Below are 13,168 nucleotides of genomic sequence, written 5' to 3'. Positions count from 1 at the left end.
TAACACAAAGCTAGCCAAAACAACAGATAACATTATTATTAAAGTATGATAACCTCAAGTTTGAAGCCAATGAATATCTTTCGATGATTGTTGCCTTTCTAAAATTTTCTCAACTAATTGTGTTTATGTCCACTAAGCTCCTCATTTCAATTACAACTTTTTTTTTGTGTTTAATTATGCAAAACCAGAAACTACACAAAGTGTGAACATTCAAGCGGTTATATAAAAAATGTACAAAGTATTTGTTGCAAATACAGACATCAATTTAGTGGCCATAAATGTAAAGCGTAAACATGTAATATTTATATATTGACTTGTTAAATGCATCCACTTTAAATATATACCGATATAGAAAAAATGTAAGTTCCTTCTTAATTGTAGATAAGATAGATCATCTGATATTTGAAAATCAAAAATTATTAAAAAGTAATAACATTATTACTATTATGATATATCCCTCTTTAAGCCAATGATTTTTCTAGATGTATTTGCCTTAATTTCAAAATTTTCAACAATTGCGCCTTTCAAGAGGGTAGTTTCGTCTTTCACTGTCATCACCTTACACCCTCTAAATTCCTATATATACCCTGTAGATGTATTTCAGACCATTTCACACAGCGCACACAAACACACACTGACTCCCTAAATCGATACGATACCCACATCAAGAAATAGCTCGATGGCTGATATCTTTGGTTCATCGAAACACCCTTCGCTTTTCCCTATGACTGTTCCATTTCCAGTGATCAGTCAGGAAGATTACCTTCTGTTCTACAAAAACGAGCGTGCTTTATTCACGGTGTTGCTTGTAGTTCTTCACCGAGAGGTCATCCAGTCGATATTCGTGATGGGGTTTCTTCTATGGCTAGAAAGAGAAGGCTATACCTCAAAGAATGTTGTTCAAACCATCGTCAATTGTTTTACTGCTGACATAATCGATCAGATTGCTGATGAGGTCATAATCTGCCTCAAGTTCTTGGATAAAAGGGCAAGCAGATTAATGTTTGAGTCGAGCAGCAAACAGTACAACATCCAGATGCTTCAGTGTTTTCTTGATCGAAAGAGTATACATCTAGAGGACCTTCATCGCAACTTTGATGAGGTGTCTGCAATGGCGAAAGAGGTTTCCGGCAGGGCGTTTGATGACATCTTGCAAAACTTCATCAGGTGCGGTGGGCCTTTAGTGTTGCATTCTACTCAAGAGGTTACTGTTTGCAACATTGTTGGTGGTTTTCGTTATGTAGGTCCGATTGTCCCTTTTCCTTCATATGATGTCACTAAGTACGTTAAGTTTCATCGAACACCAAGCCAAGATGCAGAATTTATGCTGAATAATGTCATTGCACATCGGTTTCAGCAGCCGGTTGGTGTTGGAGAAGGTGAAAGTCATCGTGCTCTTCTACCTGCTGAAAGTTATTTAAAGCAAGAGATAAGTTCAAGTCCGAATTCATTGTATGCTTCCGACACAACTTCTTTGTTCGTAGGTGAGCAAGAAGAGGAGGTACCACCGGAAAATCGGACGATCTTCCTCACCTTTTCCAAAGGGTATCCCATTTCTGAAAATGAAGTTAAACTGTACTTCACTAGGTATATATATACACAAATTTCTCGCAATTCTAGAATTATGTATTTTGTGTTTTCTAATTAACTCTTTGGGTTCATTTCAACAGAATCTTTGGGGATTTCATTGAGTCGATATATATGCAACCTGTTGCTGGAGAGAATCAACCCCTCTTTGCTCGAATTGTGGCTCGCTCTCCTTCTATGGTTAGGGCTGTAGTGGAGAGAGATGGAACTGATGGAAGATCTAAATACTATATCAATGGGAAGCATGTCTGGGCTCGAAAATTTGTGAGGAGACCACCATCTAAGGACACTGCAGAAGGTTCTGCAACATCCGAATGAAGTTAAGTAGAGCAATACATGTTGCAACAGTTGGTTCAAGGATGTATCGACGGTCTTGATCATTTAGTGTAAACTATCTTCAAGATACTTCATAGATAAATTAGAATTAAGATCATCAATGTTGTCTGGATCTTTTCGTCTTATCATGTATTTGCTAGAAAATTTAGAAAAGAAAACATGTTTTGTTGTTCACTCAATAATATATATGTTATAGTTTGATAAACATACAACACAAATTTTACTTTCAAAAACAAATTTATTATTTTATTTTCATTATATAGTTATTAATATAATGGACATCACCGACAAAATCATAATATTTTGTTTCAGATTATAGTTTAATTTCAATATTTACTTTTTGAATAGAAAAATCTCAATTATTTAATTTTTTATATGATAATTTGCAATTTCCTATTGATAAAAAAATATAAATATTTTCTTTAATTTGATCAAAATATAAAATATTTAGGACTTTTGTATTAAAATAATATAAATTGAGATTAAACTATAAACTCATCCAAAATATTTAAATTTATCAAAGATTTCCCTTAGTTTATTTTGTAAAATATTTTAGAAAATGTTAAACAAAATTTCTTAGTACAAATTGTGTATATACTAAGATATTTGATTGAAAGTTTGAAACAATTAAGAGCAGGACAAAAATATACTATTCGATATATATATATATATATATATATATATATATATATATATATATATATATATATATATATATATATATATATATATATATATATATATATATATATATATATATATATATAAAAAGTGAACTTGAATAGAGAATCATAATTAACCAAGGAACTAAGGAACCAATCTTTTTTTTTTTTCAATTTTTAGAACTTATTTTTTATCAAATTCGATTTCTTTTTACGTCAATTCACAATGTGAATCCGAAAAATAGTTTTCACATTTACAATGTTAATATATGAATTTAAATATTTTTTAGATTTTTTTTCGATAAAGAATAAACTTTAAAAATTGAAAAAAAAGATTTAGTTCCTTGAAAAACCAATAATTATAGTTCTATATTGAACTTTTCTCTCTCTCTCTCTTACTCTCTCTCTCTCTCTCTTTCTTTCTTTCTCTCTCTCTCTCTCTCTCTCTCTATATATATATATATATATATATATATATATATATATATATATATATATATATATATATATATAGTGAGGTTTAATAGAGAACCATAATTAACCAAGGAACCAATGAATCAATCTATCTTTCAACATTTAGAACTTGTTTTTTCATATAAAAAAAAACTAAAATATAGAAATTCATAACTTTTTATCATTTTTCCAATGATAGCGAATTCGACAAAAACATCGTTAAATTCATAGTGTGAATCTGTACAGATTCACAGTGTGAATCTGAATCCACATGATGAACTCGAAAAATATAAAATTTCTTTTTTAGTATTCATAATTTGAAGTTATTAATTTAGAAATTTTTAGTTTTTTTTCAATAAACAATAATCTCTAAAACTTGAAAAAGAATTTGGTTTCTTCAAAAAACAATAACTATGGTTCTTTATTGAACTTCTCTCTCTCTTTCTATCTCTCTCTGTCTCTCTCTCTCTCTCTATATATATATATATATATATATATATATATATATATATATATATATATATATATATAACTTTATGAAATAGTGTTGGAACTAACAAATCAAAATTTAAAATAATTAGTAAATAAACTTAAAGATACTCTTAACAAGGAAGTAATTTGTTGTTTTTCATTCCTAACATTATACTATTTTTAGCATGGTACTTATCCAATTTTGTTGTGTTGTGGATGAACTATATTCTAGACGTGTTTGAAATGTTTTATACTTTCTTTAAAGTCAAAACCCTAATCCACATTCCATATATATATATATATATATATATATATATATATATATATATATATATATATATATATATATATATATACACACACACACACACACACGACAAATCTAAGTTACTCTTAAATTACTTCAACATCAACATCAAGGAAAGAGGGCAACACTGTATACCGCTGGACTAGAAGCCCTTTGGTACTATATTTTATGTGTAGTTTTTTTTTTTGAACTGCCAGTTACAATATGAAAGCTCTAAATCACATTCTAAGGTATTGTTTTAATGTGGATGATTTGTTCGTTTTTTTAAATGTTTATGGTTAGTGGACTAAGTAAGTAGATTCTTCACGGGTTAATTTTTAAATTTTATAAATGCAAAATGCTAATATATAGGGTTTAATCTACATAACTTAAAGGATATTAAACATGCTCATTGTTTTCTCTTGCTTAATAGTATACATCGATGAAGTTGTCTAAACTTTCACGGGAAAATGACATAAAAACCCTTAAGTTTATTAAAAATGTCTGTTCTATCCTTGCACGTGTTTTAGGTCCAGTAACACTACAAGAAATATTGGCATTAGCGGTGACGCCTTTAGCGGAGACGCAGGACATTAGCGGCGATATGTAATTGACGCGTTACATGTCGCCACTAATGTCATGTGTTGCCGCTAATCGTCTCATAATGACGATCCACGCCAAATGAGCCTCATCCGTCCGATTTGTTTTTGATCCTAGGGTTATGACGAAACGAAAAAATGGCCTGACTTTTCCCTCCAGGGTGTCGCCGCTAATGCCTCTATGTCGCCGCTAAAGGTCTTCATAGATAACCCCTTAGTTCACCTTTCTTTCTGTGTATTGTGTCTTTTGTGAAACTCCACCCGACTCAGTTCCTTCAATGCAACAACCACCCATCCAGCACCCAACCGTCGATTCCTGCCAGGAGACCGCCATCACCGGTGATTTGACTGCTATCACCGCCGATTGACCCCATTACCGGTGACTTACACCTCGATTACTGGCGACCAAACCATTCAGGTCGAATTGCTTCTTATTTTCTATTAAACTTCTATTTTCATGGTATTTTGGGTGATGAATGTGTAGTATAATTCTCAGATTTTGTTTGGTTGAGTGATTATATATGAATTTTGAGGTATGAAATTGTTTATGCATTTTGAGTGATTATATAGGTTTTTTCAGATTTATACAACATTTTGTATATGTTTTTTCATATTTATATTTATGCTAAATGTGGTGTATTGGCTTGAAATTGAAATTAGGCATGAAATTGTGATTGGATGTATATATTTGTTTGATTTTTTATTTAGATGTATACATTTGTATGAAATTGAAATCGGATGTTTAAAATGGCAAGTTCTATAAGGTATGGTTGTATGAAATTTGATGTATTGCTTAATTGTTTGGAATTGGAATTATATGTATTGTATGCTTAATTGTATGAAATTGAAATATGAAAGTTGTATTGTATTTCTAAAATGAAATAAAAATTGGAATTGAATGTAGTGTATACATGTATGATTATGTGATATTTAGGATTAATAGTTTGGTTTATATATGATGAAGTGATAAAGTTCTTAATTGTGAACTTAAAGTGTTTGATAAGTTGAAGTGTTTGTATTTACATATATGATTGTATTAGATGTATATTATGTCCTTATTTTCTAGTTAATATGGTTTCAAAGTGCTTAATTTTCTTAGTGACTTTATGTTGTCGTTACAACCTTAGCTTAATTAGGTTATTTATAGCAAAGTACTTAATTTTAGTAATTTTAAATTCATTATAAAATTAAATTAAATTAATTTTTAAAAATAATAATAATAAATACTAATTTAATTGTAAAATCAAATTACATTAGTTTTAAAATCAAGTTAATATTAATATTAAAATAAAATAAAATTTGTTTAAAAAATTAAACTAATAACAAAATAGAAAATATTAAATTAATTAGAAAATCAAATTAAGTTAACTTTAAAATCTAATTAACTTATATATAAAATAAAATTAAATTAATTATAAATTAAAACCAAATTAATTAAAAATTAAAATTAATATTAATATTAAAATAAAATAAAATTAATTAAAATCAAATTAAAATAATTAAAAAATCAATTTTTTTAATATTAATATAAAATAAAATTAATTATAAAATCAAATTAAATTAATTATAAAATAAAGTTAAATTAATTATAAAAAACTCAATCAAAAATATTAAATTAATTGTGAAATCAAATTAAGTTAGTTTTAAAATCAAGTTTATATTAATATTAAAATAAAATAAAATTAGTTTTCAAAATTAAACTAATAACAAAAAACAGAATATTAAAGTAATTAGAAAATCAAATTAAGTTAACTTTAAAATCAAATTAAATTATATATAAAATCAAATTAAATTAATTATAAAATCAAATTAAATTAATTGTAAAATAAAGTTAAATTAATTATAAAAAAATCAATAAAAAATATTAAATTAATTATAAAATCAAATTAAATTAGTTTTAAAATCAAGTTATTATTAAAATTAAAATAAAATAAAATTAGTTTAAAAAGGTTAACTAATAACAAAAAAGAAAATATTATATTAATTAGAAAACCAAATTAAGTTAACTTTAAAATCAAATTAAATTATATATAAAATCAAACATTATGGCCAGTTAGAAGAGATTATGGAGGTGCAATATCTATATGATTATTCAACTTTAATATTTCAGTGCAAGTGGTTCGATACACGAGATATTCGTGATGATAATTTCATAAGTATCAACACAGAACAAGAAGCTAACCAAGATGATCAACTCATATATGCTTTACAAGCCAAACAAGTGTTCTACATCTGCGAGCTTGTTAATCATCGAAGAAACCAAAAAACCAACCATCGTTGTGTCGTCGAGCATGTTAATCATCGAAGTATTTGGGATCTACCATCCAACAATGCTCGTGTACAAAATGCTTACAGTGACTCTGTCCAAAATGTTAACAATGTAGTGGCCAAAAATGTTGATGTCGTTCAAATCAACTCTTCATTTGGAGCTAGAATTTTTATCGAGTTCTCACAATACTTTCAGAACGATGTTGATGTAGTTCAAAACAATGTTGATTATGATGATGAGAACGGTACTGAAGTAGCTCCACCAATTGGTAGAGTCGATAATGTTTCCAAGGAAGAGACTGATTATGATGATGATGATTCTGATTATGATACTGATGAAGAAGACACTGAAGTATATGATGGAGACTCTGATTAAAAAAATCAAATGTTTTTTTTTGTAATAGAAACTTTATTTGAAGTCTAACTTTTATTCATATTGTTTGTCTAACTTTTTTTTTATATTATTTGTCTATACTGCATATCTTATAATTTTGCAGGGTAACTAACTTTTATTCATATTGTATTTCTATATTGTACGTCTTGTAATTTTACAGGCTACACATGAGGTTTACTTAGGGAATACTCTTTGTCATGATGGCCGATGTTATGGGCCTTGGACACGGTGGTGATGGAGCTAGGGATTCACCACCTCCAGGAGACTTTAGTTGCGGACAACATGAACAAGATGATAAGTTTTATTATGATATATTTATTAGTTTATTATAAGTTATCGTGAATAATATTTTTAATTATATTTTTTCAATCAAGCTTTCAAAAAAAAAGGGGGGGGGGGGGGGGGGGTTGTCAAAGAACATTGTTTTAGGGAAGTGGATACGAGAAAACAAGGTAAAGCTCGTGGATTTGGATTTCGACAGGGAGATCACATATTCCCTTGTCAGGAAGCCTGCTAATTGGTTGTCACATGAGATTGGGAGGTATTTGTGGAACAACGTCCCTTTCAATGTATATGGTTGGGACAATGTTTCTCCCGCGTTAAGAAATGCAACAGTTGTGCATCTAATGGTAACTTGGATAATATATTAAGTTTTGTTGTGATTGTTATTTAATTAACTAAGTTTTTTTATTTGTAGAAAAAGTTTGATTTGGATAAGGTTAACTTGGATCCTGAGCGTGCTCAATTGTTGCGGAGCTTTGATTCGAGTCTTATAAAAGTTACAGAGGCCGAAAAAGTAAAGTCCATTCTTATTTTAAGCTTATCAGGGGGCCTGCAGATATCCCAATGGCATTAAACAACCCCCACCCCCAAGGGTATCTCACCTGAAAATTGGGCGAAGCCTGTCGAAAATTTTCAAACGCCTGAATTTTTAAGGTGTTCGGCGTCAAACACAGAAGTCCGTGCAAAACAACTAGTTGTAAACAGAGGGGGTCGAGCTTGTATAGCAAAGCATGTTTCAAAGAAGTAAGTTATGATATATCTAAATGTTTATTTAAAGTATAATAATTAATCTAATTTTTAGTGTTAAATAGGATATCACTCGAATGGATGCATTCTGTAAGGCTAATTCCAATCGTCAAGGGGTATTTTATAGTCCTGTTGTCGAGCAACAATACGTAAGTGGTTAATTTGTATTTTCATATAAATTGTTTATGTCGTCAAGGGTATTCAGTAATCTAATGTTTATGATTATTATTTTTTGAAAATACATAATGCTTTACTCTAGGAGATCAATCAAAAAACTCAAGCTTCTTCTGCAGGCGGTCTAATACTAAGTGATATAAGAAATTATTTTGAAAAAATATTTGGTGTTCGATGCGGACATATCAGAGGCATTGGGCATAAACCTTGTACCATTGTGTCTACGTACGATAAGGAACAACCGATGACACAAGAACCACCACAATCATAGGTAATTGTTTGTTTGGTGTATAGTACAATGCTATAATGGAAAGTAGAATGCTATAATGATATGTTGGTTATGGTTTTATATGTTGATATTTTGTAGTTTGATAATTTTTGGAAAATAGAATGCTATAATGATATGTTGGTTATGGTTTGATATGTTGATATTTTATAGTTTGATAATTTTTGAAAAGGACAACGCTATAATGATATGTTGGTTATAGTTTGATATATTGATATTTTATAGTTTGGTAATTTTTGGAAAGTAGAATTCTATAATGATATGTTGGTTATGGTTTGATATGTTGATATTTTGTAGTTTAGTAATTTTTGGAAAGTAGAATAATATAATGATGTTGGTTATGGTTTGATATGTTGATATTTTGTAGTTAAATTTTGGAAAGTACAATGCTATAATGATATGTTGGTTATGGTTTGATATGTTGATATTTTGTAGTTTGGTAATTTTTGGAAAGTAGAATAATATAATGATGTTGGTTATGGTTTGATATGTTGATATTTTGTAGTTAAATTTTGGAAAGTACAATGCTATAATGATATATTGGTTATGGTTTTATATGTTGATATTTTGTAGTTTGGTAATTTTTTGAAATTACAATGATGTATGTTTAAGTGTATTTGGAAAGTAGAATGCTATAATGATATGTTAGTTATAGTTAGATATGTTGGTATTTTTTTATTTTGGTAATTTTTGGAAAAGATAATGTTATTATGATATGTTGGTAATATATTTTGTTTTCTTTGTAGTTAGAAATGCTACGAACGATACTAAAGGACCAGGCCTGTTCTGCAGCATTGGAAGAGTGGTTTCACTCATTGCCACCACCAAATAATAATAAAGAAACTGATGGGCTTGATGAGGACGAGTAGCTACATTTGGATTTTATGAAATGTTTTGTTTGGAAAAATACTTTAGGTTGTATGGATTAATATTTTGAATTGGTTGTGTATGGATTAATATTTTTATAAAATTGTACCGGATTTTATAAATGTTATATTGTTTTTTATAATTTTAATGTTAAATAAACAAAAAAAATGATTTTTTGCGGCATCGGCTTTTGCGGCGACATAAAAGTATTAGAGACGATGTAGTACTTGCAGCGACGGAGGTTATTAGCGGCGACAAGTCAATAGCGGCAGCAGCAACGTATCAGCGGTGACGCACTAGGCATTAACAACGAAGCATTGACGGCGATGTTTTTGCAGCGATAGATCGTAGCGAATACCATTAGCGACGACAACCCTTATCTTTTGCGGCGACATGTATCACCGCAAATGCCGGGTAATCTTGTAGTCTAAAACCTAATTTTTTGTTTAATTTGTTCATTTATACATTTTAGTCGGTTTCCAGGTAACCTACTGGTTACCTAATGCTAGCAAAGCTCTTTAGTTTTCAAAAATATTCTTATTTACCCTTACTTTTTTAAAAATATTTGGATTTATCCTTACTTTGATTTTTATTTTGATTATTTTGAATATTATTATTATTATTATTATTATTATTATTATTATTATTATTATTATTATATATGTTTAACGAGGTTTAGTTAATTCAAGTTCATTTGAGACCACCTATATTTTGTGAGACCGTGGGGCGCATTTTTTTTTTTTTTTTTAAAATTTTTTTAGTTAATTCAAGTTCCGAAAATAATATTTAAAAAATGAATTTTTGGAATTTTCCATTTCTTTTGCATTTTAAAATTATTTTTTAGAATATATACAATGTAATATTCTATTAGAATATTTCACGTATTTTTCAAAAAAAAAAAAAAAAAAACAGGATTTTTTTTTATCTTTTTTTTTAGTTACTTCAAGTTCCGAAAATAATATTTAAAAAAGGAATTTTTAGATTTTTCCATTTATTTTGCATTTTAAAACTATTTTTTAGAATATGTACAGTACAGTGTAATATTCTATTAGAATATTTCACGTATTTTTTTTAAAAAAAATGAGATTTTTTTTTAGTTAATTCAAGTTCTGAAAATAATAATTAAAAAAAGAATTTTTAGATTTTTTCATTTATTTTTCATTTAAAAATTATTTTTTAAATATGTCAGTGTAATATTCTATTAGAATATTTCATGTATTTTTCAAGAAAAACAAGATTTTTTTTATTTTTTTAGTTAATTCAAGTTCCGAAAATAATATTTAAAAAAAGATTTTTTGGATTTTTCCATTTATTTTGCATTTTAAAATTATTTTTAGATTTGGTCTCACGATCTCATAAAATTAGAATGATCTCAAATGAACCTGAACATATATATATATATATATATATATATATATATATATATATATATATATATATATATATATATATATATATATATATATATAGGGAAGAGTTATATGGAAAATGACTGATTAGAGCAAGACATATTTGAACTAATGAAAACATGACAACACATTACTTCCACAATAACTTCCACAATACATTACTTGTTGTTTTTCATTCGTAACATTATACTATTTTTAGCATTGTACTTATCCAATTTTGGTGTGTTGTGGATGAACGGTATTCTAGAGGCGTTTGAAAAGCTTTATACTTTCTTTAAGGTCAAATCCCTAAACCACATTCCATAAGTAGTTTTTATCTTTTTCTGAAAGGGCCAGTTACAATGTGAAAGCTGTAAATCTCATTGTTTAGTATTGTTTTGATGTGGATGATTTGTTGGTTTTTTTTTTAAATGTTTATGGTTAGTGGATTACTCCCGTCGTCCATATAGATAATATATATTTTTACTAATATATTTTTAACGCATATTTTTGCGATGATTTTGCATGGGATTGTTGAATACAAAGTCTCCATATTTTGAAGTTATAGCTTCGTTCTTGTGGATGTTCTAATTAGATACCGCAAAAAATAGTATTAAAGACACGTACTTCAATTATTTTCTATTTGGTGAATCTATGCTTATCTTTCTTACCAATTTCATGATTTTTGAACATTGGATTTCTATGAACCGTTTTCCTTAGGAGTTGTTTATTTGTATCATGGTTGTAAAAATCGTTTAGCGGCAGCTCGACACTCGGTTGATGTTAAAGAGGTTAATTGGACTTGGCGACGATTAATCATGGATTAATCGGGGACTCTAAATTATTTAAAAAAATTAATATATCTAAAAAAATAAGTAGTTGAAAATCTAAAATTTTAAAAATTTGAAAATTTTAGTATAGTATTTTAAAATTTTGAAAACTTAAAATTTTGAAAACTTAAAATTTTGAAAATTTTAAATTTTAATGTAACATTTGAAAATTAAGAAATTTGAATTTTTTAAATATTTTCCGCCTATAACTGTCCAGAACCACCAATGACCGTCAATGACAGCCAAACCCGAGTTTGACTAATTTCTACCAAAACACCTTAATCGTAATCGGTTCAAAGCCGCCAACGATTAATCAGCCTCTGAGGTCGATTTCTGTAATACTGATGTGTATATAGAGCCTTGGATTCTTAATTACGGATTCTATAAAAGAGTAAAGGGATAAAACATTTTAGTTTATGGTTTTTCATTGCAGTTTTTATGTTGACTTGTTAGGTGAAGATTTTTAGAATTTTCTCTTACACCACTATCCTTGGAAAGTTTAGGTTTTTTTAGTTTAAGAAAATTTAACATCTAAACTATTGTTGGGTTCTTGTATGATTTTGTTATAAGGTTCTTGAAAAATACTTTTGTGGTATTTTGTAACGCCCGTAGATTAGGGCTAGTCAATTTAGAAACGATAAGCACCAAACATGACTTTTTGATGGAAGATTATTTACAATGAGTAAACTTAACTAATTTGTAGTATATATTACGATGATTCCGTACATATAACTAACGCCGAAATTCGAGTTATAATGAAGAAGTTATGACTTGTCGAAGTTTCGTGACAGAACCGGTACGATATAACGCGACGTAAATAGTGAATTTACGTTAGAGCGATATTTGGCCTTAGCGATCTAAATGAAAGTCGTAGAATACGTTAACCGAGAGTGTGCATAAAAAGAACGTCTAAATCTGACTTCGTATGAGGAAGTTATGATTTTTCGAAGTTTCAGAATTAGCAGTATGCAGCCCGAAACTCGAGATTGAGGTCGAGTGATATTTAACCAAAACTTTCTAAATGAGAATTGAAGATCTCATCAATAGTAGTCCAACGATAAAAAGACAGATGAAAACGGAGTTCAGATGAAGAAGTTATGAATTTTGAATGGAGTTTTCCTGTCACGACCTACTAAAAATAATATATTAAATTTAAATTCAAAATTAGCCAAGGAAGTCTAAATGAAAGTTGTAGATCTTGTTTTTTCCTACACGTGGATATAAAAAACGTTAAAAACGGAGCTTGTATGTGAAAATTATTATTTTTTGAAGTTCGGGGCGTGAAACCCCAAAACTATCAGAGTTCCTGATGTGAATACAGTGTTCACGATGTGAACTCAGTATTTATGACTTCTGGAGCCTGACAGATGCAACTTGCGATGATGCATGTAGTCACGACTGAACTCACGACGTGAATATTTGAGATTCACGACGTGAATCCATAAAATTATCCCTATATATAGAATTCAAGTTGCAACCGAGTTTGGTTGCTCAATCTCTTCTCTCCCACTCCTGATACCCTCTCTAAGCCCTATTTT

The 13,168-nt window shown here is 28.7% G+C and overlaps 1 protein-coding gene across 1 annotated transcript; it reads left to right on the top strand.

The window, feature by feature from the left end:
• The first annotated feature begins 679 nt into the window (after positions 1 to 679).
• On the top strand, positions 680 to 1,905 carry LOC145016514 (uncharacterized). Its single transcript, XM_078974805.1, has 2 exons — positions 680 to 1,587; positions 1,671 to 1,905. The coding sequence occupies exons 1-2, from the start codon at positions 680 to 682 to the stop codon at positions 1,903 to 1,905; spliced, it is 1,143 nt and encodes a 380-aa protein (XP_078830931.1).
• Positions 1,906 to 13,168: the final 11,263 nt, after the last annotated feature.

Source organism: Lactuca saligna, chromosome 9, assembly GCF_052625555.1.
Source record: "Lactuca saligna cultivar CGN05327 chromosome 9, ASM5262555v1, whole genome shotgun sequence".
Taxonomy (NCBI): Eukaryota; Viridiplantae; Streptophyta; class Magnoliopsida; order Asterales; family Asteraceae; genus Lactuca; species Lactuca saligna.
The sequence above is the reverse complement of the archived record's forward strand: the minus strand, read 5'-3'. Positions and strand labels throughout refer to the sequence as shown.

Bases quoted from the DNA above. Each gene is read 5' to 3' on its own strand.
- LOC145016514 (XM_078974805.1), top strand. From the start codon at position 680: ATGGCTGATATCTTTGGTTCATCGAAACACCCTTCGCTTTTCCCTATG. The intron at 1,588-1,670 runs GTATATATATAC...TCATTTCAACAG, and splicing joins GTTAAACTGTACTTCACTAG to AATCTTTGGGGATTTCATTG.